The sequence below is a fragment of the Marmota flaviventris genome, chromosome 10 (genome assembly GCF_047511675.1).
Source record: "Marmota flaviventris isolate mMarFla1 chromosome 10, mMarFla1.hap1, whole genome shotgun sequence".
In the NCBI taxonomy this organism is placed as follows: Eukaryota; Metazoa; Chordata; class Mammalia; order Rodentia; family Sciuridae; genus Marmota; species Marmota flaviventris.
In genome coordinates this window covers 1,857,853-1,877,663 of record NC_092507.1, presented here as the reverse complement: position 1 = coordinate 1,877,663, position 19,811 = coordinate 1,857,853, and the positions used below count along the sequence as shown (strand labels likewise).

The window sequence follows — 19,811 nt, the reverse complement described above, 5'->3', positions numbered from 1 at the left end:
GGCGGTCGTAGGGTCTCTGCCGCAGTGTGGTGGAGGCCTAGCACAAATTGCTCCAGCCGCAGAGCTGCAGCGGTCAGGTCTGCTGAGTGTCCAGGGTGGGGCGGACACTGGCCACTGACCTGGTGCTTCCCTCTCCCCCCTGTAGCTTGTCCTCCAGACACCTTTGGAAAGAACTGCAGCTCCCCCTGTGGCTGCCAGAATGGAGGGACCTGCGATCCTGTGACGGGTGCCTGCCGCTGTCCCCCAGGTGTCAGCGGGACTCACTGTGAGGACGGTGCGTGCAGCCCCTGGGGCAAGGGGGCAGGGGCAGGGGCATGTGCCACCACCCCCCCGCCTGCATCCTCCTAGGCACTGCTGGGCTCAGGAGCCGTGAATGCAGTCCTTGCTCAGACCCCTGCCCCTACCTCCAGGGCTGAGGCTGGGAGGGAAGGAGACCATTCAGTGGGACAGCCTTCATTTTTCAGTGTTGCTCCTCTTCCAGGGCTTGACTCTAGATGGTATAGGTTGAGGGATGATGTCTTTGCAGTGGGCGCCGTGGGTAGGTAGTGAGCCTCCTGTTCCTGGAAGCATTCAAGTAGAGCTGGGTGTTGGCTGGCTGGGGTATGCAAGAGGCTGTTCTGCCTGGGCTGGTGGCCGTGGGGGTGATCCTGCGTGGGGTGATCTCGGCTATCTCAGTTTATGGAGAAATCAGGGTCTGTGTAAATAAGTTTCCTAGGAGCTAACGCTTGTCTCTGGGCCTTCAGACCTTCCGGGCCTGCCCTTTTGGCTGGAGAGGAGGGGATGCCAGTTCAGCTTCCTGCCTGAGCGAGAGGAGGCACAGTTGACAGACACTGACCCCCAACGCTCTTTGTGGCACATGCTGGGCTCTGCAGGCTGGTTGTTCGGGGGCAATAGAGTCCCCAGGCAGCCATGTGGCTTTCTAACTCTTCCCCGTGGTCAGCGTCCCTGCTGTCCTTTCCCCCTCCTCTGCCGGCACTGTCACGCAGAGGCTGACAAACCCATGACTTGGGGGCCGGAGTGCACAGGTGTGTGTAGGCGGGGCACACCTGGCAGGTGAGGATCTGAATCTCAGTGCTTCTGCTTTGCGTTATCCACGGGGCCTCCCAGAGACGGGTCTTGGGGTGTCCTGTGGAGGGCCACCAGAGGCCCTGCTAGTAAGTGCTCCTGTGCAGGTCAGCGGAGGGAGGGCTGTCCCCGGAGACAGGCAGGTGAGTTTTCAGGGTGCTTGGCTCCCCTTGGCTGTGGTCTCTGCTCAAGACTTCACATGGCCCTGCCTCTGCCCCGTGCCTGACTCTTCCTGTCTCAAACCCCGCCTGCCTGGACCCTGACGCTGGTCATTGGATTTAGGTCCACCTGGGCAGTGCAGGGCAGTCTCATCCTGAGAGCCTGGGGACTAGGACGTGGACAAAGCTCTTGGGGGTCCACCTTTAACCCACTATAGCCACTTGAAGGGGAGGAAGGACAGGGCAGGGCAGAGCCAGAGGGAAGTGCTTTGGGAAGGACAGCGCTGCCCGGGGCCTCCTGAGGTTTGGGCCGGGCCTTGGCCTGGTGAGGCCTTGTGTCCTTCCTGCTTTGAGGCAGGGAGGTCAGGTTTGGTGCTCCAGGTGTGGTCAGGTGCTGGAGCACTGGACATGAGCTCCGGTCCCTCAGGGGTGTGCTGGGGGATGGACTTGGCCACCCATTCTTGTCACGGACCCTGGGGGTCCTGGCTGACCCAGCTGGTGGCCTCATCTAGGAGATCCATCTCATGCCCCTGGCAGATGCTGCTCCTGACTCTTATGCTGGACTAGGCCTGCATGTCCCTTAGATAGGGGTCACTCTCTGAGTCTCACTGGGCCCCCACCCTCAGGCTGCCCCAAGGGCTTCTATGGCAAACACTGTCGCAAGAAATGCCACTGTGCCAACCGGGGCCGATGTCACCGCCTCTACGGGGCCTGCCTCTGTGACCCGGGGCTCTATGGCCGCTTCTGCCACCTTGGTGAGTCCTGCTGCCCCTGCGATGTCTGAGCTGACTGCTATGTGGGGGGCGGGCAGTCCTTGTCCTGCGCCAGCCACACACTGCCAGCCGGGGTCCAGGGTCTGTTCCTGATCTGTGGATGCCAATCCATGTCCTCCACTGCAACTGGGCTGTCCCCAGCCTGTGGCACCCCCAGCCCCAGCCCAGAGAGGTGGGAGGGCAGAGGCCCGAGCAGTCCTCCCAGGCCTGGTGGGTCACACAGCCCCAGGGGCCACAGGCAGGCAGGAAAGGGACAGAGGCTTGGCAGGAGAGGCAGAGAAGCTCCCTCCTTCATCCGGAAAGGAGTGTGTCCCCTGCCTAGGGGAAGTGGTGGGACCTGGGCAAGTCCCTAAACTTCAAAGACCCCGGGGCTCATCTGTCAAGTGGACACACCGGCGTCAGCCCCCTGGGCATGAGAAGAGGTGCTCTGAGAGGTGCCCCGATTCCCAGAACACGTCCCCCAAGGGGCACAGCCACAGAGGCCCATCACCTTCACCCTGTGTTGGGGACAGGGGGTGCCGTGGGCAGCCCTCTCATGGCTATGTGGATGCAGCCTGCCCGCCCTGGGCCTTCGGGCCGGGCTGCTCCGAGGAGTGCCTCTGCGAACAGTCCCACACGCAGTCCTGTGACCGGAGAGATGGCACCTGCTCCTGCAAGGCTGGCTTCCGGGGCAAGCGGTGTCAGGCAGGTGAGCATGGCAGGGTGGGGGGGCTCCTGGGGCAGGCGGTGTCAGGCAGGTGAGCATGGCAGGGTGGGGGGGCTCCTGGGGCAGGCGGTGTCAGGCAGGTGAGCATGGCAGGGTGGGGGGGCTCCTGGGGCAGGCGGTGTCAGGCAGGTGAGCATGGCAGGGTGGGGGGGCTCCTGGGGCAGGCGGTGTCAGGCAGGTGAGCATGGCAGGGTGGGGGGGCTCCTGGGGCAGGCGGTGTCAGGCAGGTGAGCATGGCAGGGTGGGGGGGCTCCTGGGGCAGGCGGTGTCAGGCAGGTGAGCATGGCAGGGTGGGGGGGCTCCTGGGGCAGGCGGTGTCAGGCAGGTGAGCATGGCAGGGTGGGGGGGCTCCTGGGGCAGGCGGTGTCAGGCAGGTGAGCATGGCAGGGTGGGGGGGCTCCTGGGGCAGGTGGTGTCAGGCAGGTGAGCATGGCAGGGTGGGGGGGCTCCTGGGGCAGGCGGTGTCAGGCAGGTGAGCATGGCAGGGTGGGGGGGCTCCTGGGGCAGGTGGTGTCAGGCAGGTGAGCATGGCAGGGTGGGGGGGCTCCTGGGGCAGGCGGTGTCAGGCAGGTGAGCATGGCAGGGTGGGGGGGCTCCTGGGGCAGGCGGTGTCAGGCAGGTGAGCATGGCAGGGTGGGGGGGCTCCTGGGGCAAGCGGTGTCAGGCAGGTGAGCATGGCAGGGTGGGGGGGCTCCTGGGGCAGGCGGTGTCAGGCAGGTGAGCATGGCAGGGTGGGGGGGCTCCTGGGGCAAGCGGTGTCAGGCAGGTGAGCATGGCAGGGTGGGGGGGCTCCTGGGGCAGGCGGTGTCAGGCAGGTGAGCATGGCAGGGTGGGGGGGCTCCTGGGGCAGGCGGTGTCAGGCAGGTGAGCATGGCAGGGTGGGGGGGCTCCTGGGGCAGGTGGTGTCAGGCAGGTGAGCATGCTGTGTGGGGGGGCCCCCTGAGAGGGCGGCCGAACCCATCCACCCCTCTGGTGCCCCTCACCCCGCAGAGTGCGAGCCAGGCTTCTTCGGGCCAGGATGCCAGCATACGTGCACCTGTCCCCCAGGCGTGGCCTGTGATCCTGTGAGCGGCGAGTGTCAGGAGCAGTGTCCTGCTGGCTACCGGGGGCAGGACTGTGGTCAAGGTGAGGCTGGGCCCCAGAGGGAGGCCACCTGGCCCCTTGCAGAGGCTGACTCCCAGAAGTGCTGCTCAGCTGGAGGATGGCAGGCTGCGGCACCTGTACCCTCGGTGTCACCTCCATCATCAGGCAGTGGCAGGCCACTGGTCTGTGTCTGAGGAGCTGCTCGGGGCAGCAGCTGCCTGTCTGCCTAGGTCTGGCTCAGAGAAAGGGTCAGTGCTCTGAGGAAGCACCCAGGCACTCCTCCCTTCCACCGGGACAGGGAGCACCGGGCACGGGAGCCCGGGGCAGCAGGCTCGAGTGTAAGCAGCCACCGGGAGCAGAGGTGGCAGCTGCCCTAGGGGGTCTCCAAGGGCCTTCTCCCAGAGGGGCCACGGAGGCAGTGATGGAGGCCCCTCCCTGTGGATCTTGTGGCCCAGGCACGTGAGGAACACAGAGCCTGGGGACCCCACGTTATGTGGCAGCTAGAAGAGGAGGTCACAATGGCCACCTGGGATATGGATCGTGACGCCGATTCTCAGGTGTCCCTGGGGGTCTGGCTATCCAGCACCCTGACCTGTTGGCAGCCTGGCCTGGACAGCATGCCTTGAGAGGGCACCATGTTGGCTTAAGGACCCTCAGCCACCTGGGCCAGGTGACCTGAGGCTCAATGTCTCCATCTGACCCAGGCCAGTTCCTCTGAGGCAAAGACGCTGTCAAAGGCTCTTTGGTCCTGTTGGTACAGGAGGGACAGCACAGGGCTCAGAGCCCAGCCTGGAGTCCCCAGACCTGAGTGGACTCACAGGAACTCTGTGGTCTCAGGCCACAGTCAGCAGCTGAGTGTCCATTTCCCCACCTGTGCAATTGCCACGGGAGCTCGGTCATGCTGAAGGACTGAGGTCCTCCGGACAACCTGACATGCCTGCACACCCACCCACACACACATACACACACACACACACACACACACACGCTGGACGGGCAGGCATGTGCATGGGCACACAGGCACATGGGCACACTCCCTTGCGGCCTGCCATCCCTTGTACCCACCCCGTCTAGACTCACTGCCTGCCAGGGCCCAGTGAGGAGGCCTGTCCACCCACCCTGCTGGCCCATCTGCTAAGAGGCCCTTCTGGCCCCTCCCTATCTCCCACCGCTTTCTTTTTTAACTTTTTAAATTTAAAAGCCTACAGTGGCCTCAGGATGGCCGCGGGAATGGACACACACTTTTGTAGAGTTGGCGTTCCCTCTGTGGGCCTGGAAACTTGCCGTCCACCACGTCCGCCCGTAGGAGCTGGGGAGGCTGCTTCCCCGTAGCGCTGGGCCCTCTCCTCTGGTCCAGGTGTGTGCTACCCTGGTGCTTGCCTCGTGCACCCGGTCCTCTAGAGGGTGCCCAAATGCTGGGTGCACACCTGTGCCTTGGCCTGCAGTCCCACCTCATTAGGGCCGCTGGCTCTCCAGGGCAGTGGGATGCCTCCCCTGCCCAGACTTCCCACCCCAGACTCAGGCACTGTCCTCCTGGGCCAGGAGGCTGGACTTGGGCCCTGAGGGCAGGGCAGGTGTGGGGAGCGGCCACTGCAGGCCTCCCAGGGCAGAGTTGGGCTCCAGGGTACCACGCATCTCCTGAGACCCTGCTGGGGGCCTTGCAGGGTCCTGTCCAGGGTATAGGGGCTCTGCATTGCTGCTCTCTGCGCCTACTGAGTGGTGGGGTGGGGGACCCGAGGCCTTCGGGCCCACTCTCAGTGTGCAGAGCATTCTGGCCACTATTCTTTCCCACCCCGGGTCACCAGGTGGATGCAAATCCTCCCCCAGCCCCTGGGGCTGAGGCCGTGGGGGTGTCCCCAGCTGGCTGGGGGGTGGGGAGACGGGACTGGCACACCCTGGGCAGGTCTCCTTGGGGGAGAAGGAACGCAAGGTTGCCACCCTTCCCGGGGCGCTGTCTGGGGCACTGTCTGGGTCTGGCGGCTGTGGCTTCCACCTGACAGGCGCCTTGCCCTCCTGCTGCCCTCCACCTGACCTGCCCCAGTCCTTTACCCCCAAGGTAAAGGACTGCTCCTGGGCCCGGCTCCCAGTGTCCAGCAGCCTCTGCTGGAGCTGGAGCAGGTGTCTGGGCCCCGGGTGGGGGGTATTGTTGCCAGGAGCCTCAGAGGGCAGGGAAGGCTGCCTGGCTGGGCCGCCTCTCATGGGGTGGCTGAGGCCCCTACCGTCCCTCCTGCAGAGTGCCCAGAGGGGACATTTGGTGTGAACTGCTCAGGCTCCTGCTCCTGTGGGGGTGCCTCTTGCCACCGGGTCACAGGGCAGTGCCTGTGCCCACCAGGCAGGACTGGAGAGGACTGTGGGGCAGGTGAGTGGCGGCAGCATCCTCAGCCCACTCTTTCCTGGGCTGCAGGAGTTCAGGTGGGGTCAGCTCGGGCTGTGTTCAAAGATCCCTGCTGGACCATACTTGAAGACCACTGGGCCATCTTTGGGGACCCTGGCACAGGCCGTGCAGATCCCAGGCCCTCTACAGAAGCTTCAGGAACTGTGCTGGACTGAGCCTGGTGTGGGCAGGGAGCCTGGGGCCTGCAGTGTCCCCCTAACAGGCAGCGCACTGCCTGGAGATCTGGCCTCTCCCTCTGGCTGCCCTCTTTGTCTGTTGAGCCGTCCCTGGCACTGGGGCTTCACTGCTGTGGGTGGTGCCCTGCAGCCCCAGGAGGTGCCCAGGGCCCTGAGGACGCAGCCCCTCCTCTCCTGGCAGCCTCAGATGGGAAGCCTGCTTCCCCTCCTGGCCTGCTCCAGGGGGTCAGTGTTGTGCCAGGCACACGCTGACCTGCCGGCGAGGGCAGGGGAGGGAGACTGACTGGTGCTGGGGGCACTAGATTGTCCTGAGGGCCACTGGGGGCTCGGCTGCCAGGAGATCTGCCCTGTGTGTGAGCACGGTGCCCGCTGTGACCCCGTGACGGGAGCCTGCCTGTGCCTCCCCGGCTTCGTGGGCAGCCGCTGTCAGGACGGTGAGTGGCTCACACCTGACCTCAGCCTTGGGCGATGGCCTGGTGGGTGTGCTGGCCACCGCCCTGACCCTCCTTCACTGCCTACAGCTTGCCCAGCAGGCTGGTTTGGACCCGGCTGTCAGACGAGGTGCTCTTGTGGCAACGATGGGCACTGCCACCCGGCCACTGGGCACTGCAGCTGTGCCCCTGGCTGGACTGGCCTGAATTGTCAGAGAGGTACGGAGACCATGCCTGTGCTCCCAGTTGTCCCTCCGCTTCCTGCTCCTGGGTCCCCACCTGGCTGCAGAGCCTGTGGACTCCACCGGGCCTGCGCAGGGCAATCTTGGGCTCTGTTGCAGCCTGTGACAGTGGACACTGGGGGCCCGACTGCGGCTACCCCTGCAACTGCACCGCAGGCCACGGGAGCTGTGATGCCATCAGTGGCCTGTGCCTGTGTGAGGCTGGCTACGTGGGCCCACAGTGCGAGCAGCGTGAGTCCTGGGGGTCCTGGCCCTGCCCCGGGGTGTGCACGGGTGTGCGGTGCACGGGCACGCTGTGGAGGGGCACACATTTGTATGTGCACACAGTGCCTGCCTGCCTGCCCCCACCGAGCATGCCCAGCCCCACCTGCCCAGGTCAGGCAGAAGACCCAAGCAGGGCCTATCCCACCTGCACAGGACACCTGGCACCTGGGCGGTGGCGCTTGGTGCTATGTGTGTGTTTCCCAGGTGGGAAGGCCCAGGGAGCTGGGTGGGTTGTCCTAGGGGCGGCCCAGGTCTGAGGTGACGTCTGGGTATCTCACCACCCCTGGGGGGGGCTGGGGAGGAACCATGTGAGGGAGACTGTCCGGAGGGCTTCCCTGGGGAACTGGCCCTGCTGTCAGTTCTGGGGGCCTGGTCAGGCCCTTGGCCCCTTGGCTGACAGTGGGCTGGGGCTGGGTGTCTCAGGGTGTCCCCAAGGATACTTTGGACCAGGCTGTGGGCACCAGTGCCAGTGTGAGCATGGGGCAGCCTGTGACCACGTCAGCGGGGCCTGCACCTGCCCAGCAGGCTGGAGGGGAAGCTTCTGTGAGCGAGGTGAGCTGGGCTCTGGCTGCTGGCCCAAGGAGTCTCCAGGGCAGGGCAGGGCGTGTCCCCTGACCTCTGGGCCCGCACCACCCTGCCTCTGTCTGCAGCCTGCCCAGCTGGCTTCTTTGGGTTGGACTGCCGTGGCGCCTGCAACTGCTCCGCGGGGGCCGCCTGCGACAACGTGAACGGCTCCTGTCTCTGCCCGCCAGGCCGCCAGGGACCCCGCTGCACCCAGAGTGCGTGAGGCCCCGCGCAGCCTGCAGGAGGGCCCGGGACCTCCACAGAAGGCTCACCGGGTCCCCACCCTGGGTGTTCCCTGCAGGCAGGCAGTCACTCGCTCATGAGGACCCAGTCTGAGAGGGAGTCCCAGGCCAGAGGGAGGGGGGGTTACCAGACCTGCCCAGTGCCTGAGCCTCCTGCTGACGCCCTCTGGTGGCCCTCCTCAGCCCTGACCGCCCCTCTCCCTGGCAGCTTGCCCAGCCCTCACCTACGGCCTTAACTGCAGCCAGGCCTGCACCTGCTTTAATGGGGCCTCCTGTGACCCCGCCCACGGGCAGTGCCACTGTGCCCCCGGCTGGATGGGGCCCACCTGCCTGCAGGGTAAGCCCTGCCCAGGAGTCCAGTCTCTGGTCAAGCCCTAAGGGCTCTCGGTGTGGGGTGCTGGCATCCAGGGAGGGGTGGGCCTGTTCACTCCCAGAAGCCCCTGGCCCCTGTGGGAGAGAATAAGGGGGTTGCTTCAGTGTTGTGCCCCCAAGACTGGGGGGGTCCTGACTGGGCCTGGGGTCAGTCGAGGTCCCCACCCCCGGTCTGTTTTGGGCTTGTGAGGGTGCCAGGAGCCTGCAGAGCCGGGGTGCTGCTAGCTGGACTGTAGACTGCTCCCTCTCCCCAACACCAGCCTGTCCCGCTGGCCAGTACGGCCAGGGCTGCCGAGAAGCCTGCCTTTGCCAGAACGGGGGGAGCTGTGACCCTGTGTCAGGCCGCTGCACGTGCGCAGAGGGCTGGTCCGGCCTGGCCTGTGAGAATGGTAAGCTCGGGTGGCCAGGAGGACTCCCAGGCCAGAGGGCAGCATCCTGGGGGTGGTCTTGGGTGCCTCTCCTGAGGTTGGTCCCCAAGGAGGTAGGAGCCTGGTCTTGGACATACCCCTGCCCCAGGGGGCCGCGACCCTCATCCTCGCCCCACTGCTGCAGAATGCCTCCCCGGACACTACGGAGCTGGCTGTCAGCTCAGCTGCGGCTGCCTCAATGGAGGCCTCTGTGACAGGCACACGGGCCACTGCCTCTGCCCTGCTGGCTGGACTGGGGACAAGTGCCAGAGATGTGAGTGGGGCAGGAAGCCGGGAGCCCTGCTGGAGTGCCAAGGGTCCTGTCGGCCTCACCCAGACGAGGACGCAGAGTGGTCCTCACCATGGAGGTTGGGGGGCTGCTGTCTGGGCTACAAGGCCCCGAGGGGGGTCTGGACCTGGGGGCCCAGGCTGACCAGGCTGGGGAGCCTCACTTTGCCCTGGGCTGGGGTGGGCCTGCTTGGCCTGTGCTCTCAGCGGGTCCAGTAGCTTCTCCCCCCTGCCTTGGGCCCTGTGGCCGAGCCTGGGCTCCTGAATCCCTGTCCACCCTTCTCTCATGGGCAGAGGGCACACAGGGCTCCGCCTCCCATCTGTCTCCTTGCCCACAGCTTGTGCTGAGGGCACCTTCGGGGCTCACTGTGAGGAGCGCTGCATCTGTCGTCGGGGAGCCTGCCACCATGTCACGGGGGCCTGCCGCTGCCCCCCAGGATGGAGGGGCTCACGGTGTGAGGATGGTAGGTGCAGCCCCCAGTGTGGCCGGCTCAAGGGGCCCCTGGCTAAGGAGGGACGGTCCTGCCCAGGGTGGCTGCCTGCAGCCCAGTCTGGCCCCAGGGCTCCCCGCCGTGCCCTTGACGGGAGCCTTCCCAGCCCATGCCCTTCCCGCAGCCTGCCCACACGGCTGGTTCGGAGAGGCCTGTGTCCAGAGCTGCCGCTGCCCACCTGGGGCCTCCTGCCACCACGTCACTGGGGAGTGTCACTGTCCTCCTGGCTTCACCGGGCCTGGCTGTGAGCAGGGTAGGTGCTGCCCAGCTTGGGGCACCCCTGGACAGGCTGCCCATTCCTGAGGCTGGCCAGGACTGACCCCACCCCATCCCACTCACCCAGCCTGCTGGCCCGGCACTTTTGGAGAGGACTGTAGGCACCTGTGCCAGTGTCCTGGCAAGACCCAGGCCTGCCACCCTGCCACAGGGGCCTGCGTGTGCATGGCCGGCTACCACGGCACTGGCTGCCAGAAACGTGAGTCCTGCTCATGTCCCCTGAGGCCTGGTGGCTGCCCGCCCTGGACAGCCTCTGCCTGAGGGGGTTGGAGGGGGCATGTGGGGCGGCCATGCTCAGCTCAGGGCTCTGGGGGTCAGCCTCCAGCTCCCAGCCCCTGGCAGTGGCTCCTGTCCCTACAGGATGCCCGCCTGGGCGCTACGGTCCAGGCTGTGGACAGGTGTGTGGGTGTCGGAACGGGGGCTCCTGTGACGCAGCCACAGGGGCCTGCCACTGTCCTGCCGGGTTCCTCGGAGCTGACTGCAGTCTGAGTGAGTGGCAAGCTACAGGCCTGGGGCTCTTCCTGCATCTCTGGGGAGCAAGGCCCTGCCAGCCAGCCCGCACGAGGACCGCCTCCCAGGCACCACCCTGACCACCTCTCTGACCCGCTCTTGCTGGTCCAGCTGAGCTAACCTGTGTGGCAGAGAGGCCAGCAACCCTGTCTGTAGGACATCAGTGGGATCCTACTGTCCCCAGCTGCAGCTGTGGTCACTGGTGCTGCCAAGGAGGGGCCTTTCTCCTGAGTCGTGGAGACTCTCCCTGTCTGGGGCCGGGGGAGCTGAGGTGGGAGGGTTGGCGTGAGTCACCGCAGAGCCCAGCCCCCAGCAGAGCCTGCCGGTGACAGGGAGAGAAGGGCAGTCCCCGGGCAGGGCCCGGCTGGGCTCTGCCAACTCACCTGCCCCCTCCCTGGCAGCCTGTCCACCAGGTCACTTTGGCCTCAGCTGTGCCCATGTGTGTGCATGCGGGCAGGGGGCCACCTGTGACCCTGTGACCGGCACTTGCATCTGCCCACCGGGGAGGACTGGCACCCACTGTGAGCATGGTGAGTGTCCATGGGGGTGGCACAGGGGCACTACACCAACGTCCCTCCATTAGCCATGGGAGGTCAGTGAGGTGAACTCAGACTACTGTGCCTGAGGGACTGTCCTCCTGCCCTCTCCCAGCCTGTCCCCAAAGCCACCATGGGCTCCCAAAAGGACCTTGTGGGCAGAGGACAGCACCCTTACTGTATGGCCAGTACTGCCCTGCTGGGTGGACAGGGCCCCATCCCACCCCAGCCCCTACCCCCCCCTACTGGCTAGAGGCTCAGGCCGCCTGGTGATTTGGCAGTGTCCCTGTGGCCAGTGGGGGCTTCAGGTCTGGCCAGAGCCCCTCCTGGAAGCAGAGTGCTGGCTGCTTTCTGTCTGAGGGGGAGCCGGCCCCGGCCATGTCTCTAGGCCCAGGCGCAGGGCTCCCAGGGGGAGGCAGCCGAGCACAGGCCAGTGAGACAGGGAAAAGGGGGACAGTGCGGTGGCTTGTGTTCTCTGCTATGTGCCCAGTCCCCAGGCCTGGCTCCCCTTAGTCCTCATTGAGGGGGCCTCCCCACCCCAACTCCTCAGCCTCAGGGCTCCCTGGGATCCTGTGCCGCCAGAGGTCAGAACCCAGGGACCAGCTTCCGCCAGGAGGTGGCCTGGCCCTGCTTCTCCTCCAGGCCGGGCACCAGCCCCCCTCGGCTGCATTCTGCTCTGAACAGGAGGGCCACAGGGAGTGTCCCTTCCCAGGCCTGGAGGGTGTGCCCTGGCTCCCAGGCTGGCCGCGGCTGTGTGGAGAGGCCACCACCTCCAGGACGTCTTCCTGACCCGCCCACTGCCTGGGAGGTGCTCGCAGCCTCTGGAGGGCGTGGCCCCTTGCTTACCGTCCCTTCAGCCCTCAGCCAGGCCTGGTGTCTGCTGACCCTCTGGCACCACGTGCCTGGCGAGTGAGGCTGGCACAGGACATCCCAGGAAGCCTCCACTGAAGGAATGGGAGCCTGTGCAGGGCGTGGCCTGAGCAGTCCAGCCTGGCCAGCGCTCTGGGCAGCACCTGTCTTCTGCCCGCAGGCTGCCCCCAGAACCGGTTTGGCGCGGGCTGTGAGCTCCAGTGTGACTGCAGACACGGAGCCCTGTGCCACAGCACCCATGGCAGCTGCTCCTGCCGCCCGGGCTGGATGGGGCCACACTGCGAGCAGGGTGAGTGAGGGGGCCAGAGGTGTCCCCAAGAGCAGTGGACAGGAGGAAGGATCAGCTAAGGGCAGGGGAGTGGCCCTGTGTGCCCCTGAGGGAACAGGGCTTGAGGGCCCTGGTTGGGGGGCCGGGGCTGACGTAGGGCTGGCTGAGGTGCTGGTCCCGAGTCTGTGCCTGAGAGGCTGTCCTCCTGCCCTCTCCCAGCCTGTCCCCCTGGGCGCTATGGTGCCGCCTGCCTCTTGGAGTGCGCCTGTCAGAACAACGGCACCTGTGAGCCCGCCTCGGGCGCCTGCCGCTGTGGCCCTGGCTTCTACGGTCAGGCCTGCGAGCACCGTGAGTCATGGGCTGGGGCCTCTGCCGGCTGGGCTGTGGCCAGTGGCTGTCCTCGGCCCTGAGTGGGCCATCGGGCTGGCCTTTGCTTTACGACAGCGAGATGTCATTGCTCGTGGGGTCCCGGAGTCAAGCCTGACCTGACTCGTGACTCAGGCTCTCATGTCAGAGGTGGCTCCTTGGGGTCACTCAGGGAGCAGGGTCTGGGCTGCCACCCAGTTGGACACCCCAGCTGTCCGGCTGTCAGACTGAGGTGGGGACCTAGGGCGTGGGGTGTGAGGACGCAGGGGAGGGACTTCTCTCTGGCCCAAGTCCTCGGTCCCTGCTCTCTCTGTGCCACTGGGAGCTTTCTGCTGCCCCTGCCTCTGGCTCCCTGTAACCGGGGTCCCCCCTCAGCCTGTCCCCCCGGATTCCATGGAGCTGGGTGCCAGGAGGCCTGTGAGTGTCAACAGGGAGCCTCCTGTGACCCCGTCAGCGGCCAGTGCTTCTGCCCAGCCGGCTTCCAGGGCCAGTCCTGTGAGAGGGGTGAGTGCCATGTGCCCCACAGGCTCCCCATGCAGCTCCTCAACCCTGTCCCTGTCCAGTCTGGGTGCAGGACAAGAGGGGATGCTGAGCCCGCTGTCCCCTCCAGGGTGTGAGCCAGGCTCCTTTGGAGAAGGCTGCCACCAACGGTGTGGCTGCAGTGGGGGGGCGCCCTGTGACCCCGTCAGCGGCCTCTGCCTGTGCCCACCAGGGCGCTCGGGAGCCACGTGTGACCTGGGTGAGTGGGGGTCTTGCCGGAGGGTTGTGGAGTGGGTCTCCATATTGACTGTGGATTGAGCGCCACCTGACTGACGTGCCCTCCTGCGACCTCTGGGCCCCAGCCTGTGCCCTCGCGGGGGCAGGCACCAGGGTGTGCTCACCAGAGCTGGAGCTGTAGAGGTCCTGCCCTGCCCCGCGGCTGCCAGAGTCCCAGGCCCCTCTCCTGGGGCCGGGACATTTGATCATGGGAGGAAGCCCCTGATAGGTGGAAGGTGGTCCCTATCTGCTGGCTGGGGGTGGGGGCATTGAGAGGGTGGGAGGGCCACCCAAGGGTGGGGGCTGCCCTACTGGGGCCGCACAGTGGACTGACTGGAGGGTTCCCGGGCCTGATGAGCCTTGGGGGAGCCGCCTCGGCCACAGGTCCCCCTCTGCCCACCCGGAGCGTGGGCGGGAACATGGGTAGTGGTTCTGGGAAGGCACCCATCCCATGCAGGAGCCCTCCGATGCAGCACACTGCCCTGCTCGCAGGGGACGCTGAGGCCCTCACTCGCCCAGCTCTCTGCCCACGGCCCGGCAGACAGGGACCTGCTCAGGCCTCTCCCCTCCCCCCTTGCATTTAGATTGCAAACAGGGCCGCTTTGGACCCGGCTGTGCCCTGCACTGTGAGTGTTCAGCGGGGGCTGACTGTGACCCGGTCAGTGGGCAGTGCCACTGCGTGGATGGCTACATGGGGCCCACGTGCCGGGAAGGTGAGTTGTGCTCTTGGGGAGGGAGGGGAAGACACTGGGCCCCCACCCTGGCTGAGGACCTGTCCCTTGCCTTGATATCACTGAGTGGGTGCAGCCAGCCAGAGAGACCACAGCCATCCCTGCCCAGTACCCAGAGTGTCCACGCGGCTCCTGACAGGCCAGGTGTGAGCCTCATAGCCACTTAACCATGGGGCGGGGTGGGCACTGCCAGCCAGCTGCCCCACCTTCCCGAGCCCAGCAGCTTCGAGGGCCAGCCCAAACGCAGTGGGAGCCCAGACAGCCCACCCTACAGGCCGGGCTGGGCGAGGCAGTGCAGGCGGGCAGAGCTTGGGGTGCCCACACCCCCTGGCTGGCCCAGGTTGGCTCCCCGGGCCTGGGATGCTGCAGGTGTTGGGCAGGGTCTCTGCAGAGGGCAGGAGGACAGAGGTGAGGCGCCCACCCCAGGGCTCTGGTATGGTGGAGCAGGGATCCCAGCTGGAGACCCCTGACATGAGTGCTTCTTGAACCTCTCCAAGATGATCCTGGCCTCGGATCCTAAGAGCTGTGAAGGGAGGGAGGCATGGAGGAGGGAGCCCGGCTCCACAGTGGGGTGGCTCCTGGGGACCAGGCAGCCACTTGCCTGCTGGTTGCACACAACGCTGTCCACAGCGGCACCCAGTGGCCAGGTGTGGCGGTGCACCCTGGGGCACCCTAGCCCAGACACTGAGCCTGAGGTCTCTGAAGCCGGGCCCCTCTGGCCTCTTTGGCCTATGGAGTCTGGGCCCTGTTCACTGTCCTGGAGTGGGCTTGGCTTAGCTCTGGGGGAAGTCCCTCCCCATCCAGCCCTGCCTCTCATGCCTTCTGGAAAGGAAAGGCTGGGAGCGTGCGTTGGGAGGAGTCGGGCTTGGGCCGGAGTGAGATGGAGCAGGAGGCCGTGCCTGGGGAGGGGGTCCCTGCAGGCAGGGGTGGGTGAGGCCTCACAGCCCCAGTACAGTGACATCCAAGAATGAGGGCACCATGTGAACTGCTGTGTGTCCCCTCACAGGTGGGCCCTCCCAGTTCCTCGAGAGCCTGTCCCCAGCACAGGGCGCAGGTAAGGGGTGGGGAATGCCCCACGGGCTTTCCAGGAGGGTGTGCTGTGGCTAAGTCCAAAGGTCCAGGCTTGGCAGTAGACATCTCTGCTGCCCGGACCTCAGAATCTAGACCTGACGTGGAGCTGGGGAGGAGGGTGGGCTGCGATGGGCCAGCCAGGACCTGGCTGTTTCAAGAGCTGCCACCCCCGGGACTGACCCTCCTTTCTTCTCATGCCCCAGCGGCCACACGGCCAGTCTCCAGCAGACAGGTACCCAGCTCCGCAGGCACTAGCTGAGGCAGCCCCTGCCATGGAGGCTCTGCCACAAAGCTCCAGCTGAGGGACCCAGGCCTTGGTGATGCAAGAGAACACACGTGGACTAGGACTCCTGCCTCTCTCCAGAGGGCTGTGGACAGCTGTGGGTCTCAGGGGAGGGCTGTAGACAGCTGCCCAGCCTCTCCATCAGCCAGGGCCCTGTGGCTGCGAGGAGGGAGGCCTCATGTGGCCACAAGTAGCCCAGGGGAGTGGACCGGACCTCAGGCTGCATCGTCCACATCAGGCACCTGGCTAGCTGGGCTGAGGACGCCCTGACCCTCCCCGCAGCCCGGGTTGGGACCAGGGCAGCTGTGGGTGTGGGCCTCTGCCCTCCGAGCAGGCCCTCCTGGTGCTAGGCCCTGGACTGCTGCAGCCTGTCCGACTGACTCTTTACTTGCAGATGTGGTCTGGCCGGTTTATGTATAGGTATTTATGGGCAGTGCCACACGCCCCGCTGCCCCGGGGCCGCTAGAAGCTGCCCGTCCCAGGAAGCCTGGACTCAGGCTGGCAGGGCCCTGGGGTCCCCAGCAGATGTGCTCAGGTTCCATGTAAAGCCCAGCGAGTTAAATTAATGTGGGCTTCTGTGGCCTGTGTCTTTGCTGCTTTCCATCGGCTCTAATGGACTCTCGTGGGCTCTGATGGACTCTAATGGACTCTCGTGGGCTCTGGTGGGCTCTGATGGGCTCTCGTGGGCTCTGATGGGCTCTGATGGGCTCTCGTGGACTCTGTGTGGGCTCTCGTGGGCTCTCGTGGGCTCTTGTGGGCTCTGATGGGCTCTGGTGGGCGCTCGTGGGCTCTCGTGGACTCTCGTGGGCTCTCGTGGGCTCTGATGGGCTCTGATGGGCTCTCGTGGGCTCTTGTGGGCTCTGATGGGCTCTCGTGGGCTCTGATGGGCTCTCGTGGGCTCTGGTGGGCTCTCGTGGGCTCTGATGGGCTCTCGTGGGCTCTGATGGGAGTGTTCATTGGCAACCCTCTAATGGTGGTCCTAGGAAAAGGGGAAGCTGTCGGCATAAAGCCACCCACAGGAAGTTCTCAGCCAGAAGGGTGAATGATCCCAAAGGGAAGGCAAAAAGAAACCCCTGAGTCTAACAAATCCAAGGCCACCAGGGGCAAAGAGAAACTCTAAGGTGCCTGGAGAAGAAAGGCCAGTGGGAACCAGGCCCGCGGTGGACTCTGTAAGAGGAACACGAAGGCTGCAAACAGCGTTGTTCTGTAACTTCAAGAGGCGAGGAATTCTGAAACCTGAGTGTTTATGTCCAGCTAAACTGTCAAGATCCATGAAGTCACCCATAAAAGCCTGATTTGAAAACGCTCACTGGGAAATTTCAACAAGAGGGCGAGGATCCCAGGAGGGGGTTATTCTTCAGGTTCCCACGTGCCCTAGTGATTAAGAGAACCGGAAGAGTCCTGTTAATCCACAAGGACCCCTGGAGTCTGTCACCATGGGGCGAGAGTGTAGACAGGGACAGATGGAGGGGGAGTGTCACCGTCCTGGCTGGTGAAACCCAGTGATCAGCCACAGGAAGTGAGGGGCAGAGCCTGGGGTCAGCTGGCCTGAGGATGCTGGTGGAACGCCTCACCTCACACCCTCCAGAGAAGCAGGACCATCCAGTGGGAGGAAGGAAGGGACAGTAGAGCCTAGGAAGGAAACACAGGGTGCACGTGGTGATAAGGAGGACCCAAACAGGTCCCCTGAACTGTCAATAGATCCTGAGTAACGGGCCAGGTGTCGTGGTGCACACCTGTAATCCCAGCGACTCAGGAGGCTGAGGCAGGAGGATCGCAAGCTCAAAGCCAATCTCAGCAATTTAGTGAGGCCCTAAGCAACTTAGCGAGGCTCTGTCTCAAAAAATAAAAAGGGGCTGGGGATGTGGCTCAGGGAGTAAGCACCCCTGGGTTCAGTCTTCAGTACCTGCCCCCCACCAAAAAAAAAAAAAAAAAAAGACCCTACTAATGGACTAATGAGGAGAGGAGAAAAAGGACCCAACTAATCCACTTTAAAAGTCATGCCGAGGAAGGCTGGGTAAGAGTTTTAGTATTTCAAGGTGACAAGACTGTCTATACATACACACACACACACACAAACACACACACACACACACACACACGAGAGGTTCAGAATTCACAGAGCAATGGTGGGTAAAACAGGAAGAAATAAATCATCTTACCTGGTGGTTTTACTGTGCTCTTTACAAAAACCAAGAGTTTAGGCAAATCAGACGGCGAGGGTCGAACCTGAGTAAGCTAAGTGCGTCCCCAGGTGCGTTTTATTCATGTGTCACACACATTCACACTCACTCCTGTGAACCTTGTACTCAGCGTGGAGAGAAGTGGAACATTTAAGAAAACCAAACTTTCCTTCTTTGAAGACTAATAAGAAAAAAAAAGCGTAGAAGACTGATGATTTTGAACATGAAACAAGAAAAACAATACAGAAGAAGAAGGGAGAATGAACCCACCTGTGGTAGAGAGCGAAACATAAAAAAAGATCAAGAGTCTTTAAAACAGGAAAGGGGCAAACAGGAGAACCAGCAGGGCCACACCAGCCCCAGAGTGAACGCAAGTGGCCAGGAAGGTCCACACCCTCGCTGTGGCCCTGGTCGTGCCTGATGCAGATGCTGGCACGGGGGGCCAGGCTCTGAAGACACCGTGGACTTGTCTAATGTGACTTGTTCCGGGGACTTTAAATAGAGGAAAAGTGGCTTCCCTGGCCTGGGGTGGATACTGATGGCTAAAACCAGGTCAGCATGAAATAGGGAAACGAACTCCCAAGTGAGCATGAGCTACCCAAATAACAGGGTTCAGAACTAACGTCTGGGCTGGCAGGCGTGGCTCAGTGCAGAGCCCTGGCCCAGGCTGCGTGAGGCCCAGGGCTCCGTCCTCGGCACCATCAAACAAACAAACAAAAACAGCTAATGTCCTCCTGGTCTGCCGCAGTCCGGCTGCAGCAAAATAACCGGGGGGTGACGAACAACTTGTGTACATGATACAGCAGGAGTGGGAGCCGTTTACTGTAGGACAGGAGGGGTATATAGACATTCCACACAGCTTATCTTAATTAACATAAACTAGATACAGCAGCGTGAGGCCCAGGGCTCCGTCCTCGGCACCATCAAACAAACAAACAAAAACAGCTAATGTCCTCCTGGTCTAATGGAAGAGCACCGGCAAGGGGAGAAGTCAGGCCGGAGGCGTTCGGATGCCAGCTCTCGGGAAACCGGGTATAGAAGGGGCATTGACGGTGGTGGCCAAGTACCAGGGTCATGGTTAGTGGAGCCACAAATGAATCTGGGTCTGTCCACTTCCTGCCACCCAAGGGCCTCCCACACCTACCGCGTGACCACCACGGCTTCTGCTCAGCTCCCACCTCCCACCTTCCCCACTAGAACTCGGGGTCTGGGGAGGCAGGGGCTTGCCAGCTCCCTGCTGGACACCCTGGAGCTGGACCAAGAGTTGGAAAACAGTGCTTGCAGCCCCCAGAGCTCAGAGGCCCCGACAGTGCTGTCCGGTGAGCACTAGGTGCCAGGGTCTGCCGTGAGACAAACTTGCTGTGATTTTCAGGGGGTTGGATTATCTAGAAAAGCACCAGCCGAGGGCTGCAGTTAATGATTCACCAAGGTTGGCAATAAAGCCATGTGTCATATAAATTATAAAGCCTACAGAAGTCACCAGCCCTTCAACATTAGCCATAGCCAAATAGGAAGCAGTTTGAGACACTATCACCATGGCAACAAACCCACACGTACGTGGGTGGGCATGAGTCTGGCACAAGGATTTCTACTCTGAGTTTTTAAAGACCTAAACAGAAGCATATATATACATAAACAAGGGACGACTGTGATGTGACAGAGGGGACCTCCCAGTCCTTGCACCTGACATTCCAATCTGTTGAATCAAAGGCCCGGCAGTGGAGTGCACATGGCTCTGGGGAAGCCTCTGCCATGTCTAAAGTGGTCCAGGTCTGATGTCGAGTGGGTTGGCAGGCAGAGAGGAGGACATGAGCAGGGTTCACGGACATGCCAGCAGTGTGTGGGGTGGGACAGTCTTGCTACCACCAGACCTCTGCTGGGCCTGGTGTCCCAGGGTCCGGCCAGCAATACCTCTGTTAGCCAGCCGGGGCGCCCAAGGGTACACTGTGTGGCTGGCAAGAGAGGGAGGGGCTGGAACCAGTGAGCCAGAGGTGCAGAGCAGCACCGGGGGTCCCACAGTGGGGCCAAGACGGCCAGGCCTCCTCCACCGGAGCCAGGCCCACAAGGGCACACAGGGCGGGGCACCCTGGGGCCTGGGAGGGGTCCTCACTGGCTGGGCTGGACACTGATGTTTGCTGAGATGGACCACAGCCCTTGTCCCCACTCCCTGCAGACGCAGGGCCCATGTGGTCCCAGGCTGGCACACCAGGCACTGCCTGGTCCCACTCCGCCCGTCCTGAGCACAGGTCTTGCTGGAGATGGCTGGTGTCATTAAAAGCCTTGAGGGTCCTCTGTAAGCCCAGT

At 63.7% G+C, this 19,811-nt stretch overlaps 1 protein-coding gene across 1 annotated transcript in view; it reads left to right on the top strand.

Annotated features, from left to right (window-relative positions):
* Megf6 (multiple EGF like domains 6) overlaps positions 1-15,300 on the top strand; it is a 92,670-nt gene extending 77,370 nt beyond the window's left edge. Inside the window, exons 14-38 of the mRNA XM_027947442.2 lie at positions 146-274; positions 1,850-1,978; positions 2,550-2,684; positions 3,693-3,827; positions 6,019-6,144; positions 6,659-6,790; positions 6,878-7,006; positions 7,129-7,260; positions 7,717-7,845; positions 7,944-8,072; positions 8,308-8,436; positions 8,732-8,860; positions 9,024-9,152; positions 9,505-9,630; positions 9,782-9,910; positions 10,001-10,132; positions 10,294-10,422; positions 10,845-10,973; positions 12,010-12,138; positions 12,337-12,465; positions 12,859-12,987; positions 13,094-13,222; positions 13,824-13,952; positions 14,977-15,024; positions 15,245-15,300. Coding sequence (XP_027803243.2) covers positions 146-274; positions 1,850-1,978; positions 2,550-2,684; positions 3,693-3,827; positions 6,019-6,144; positions 6,659-6,790; positions 6,878-7,006; positions 7,129-7,260; positions 7,717-7,845; positions 7,944-8,072; positions 8,308-8,436; positions 8,732-8,860; positions 9,024-9,152; positions 9,505-9,630; positions 9,782-9,910; positions 10,001-10,132; positions 10,294-10,422; positions 10,845-10,973; positions 12,010-12,138; positions 12,337-12,465; positions 12,859-12,987; positions 13,094-13,222; positions 13,824-13,952; positions 14,977-15,024; positions 15,245-15,300 — 3,086 coding nt within the window. The remainder of the gene's footprint in view (positions 1-145; positions 275-1,849; positions 1,979-2,549; positions 2,685-3,692; positions 3,828-6,018; positions 6,145-6,658; positions 6,791-6,877; positions 7,007-7,128; positions 7,261-7,716; positions 7,846-7,943; positions 8,073-8,307; positions 8,437-8,731; positions 8,861-9,023; positions 9,153-9,504; positions 9,631-9,781; positions 9,911-10,000; positions 10,133-10,293; positions 10,423-10,844; positions 10,974-12,009; positions 12,139-12,336; positions 12,466-12,858; positions 12,988-13,093; positions 13,223-13,823; positions 13,953-14,976; positions 15,025-15,244) is intronic.
* The last annotated feature ends 4,511 nt before the right edge of the window (positions 15,301-19,811 follow it).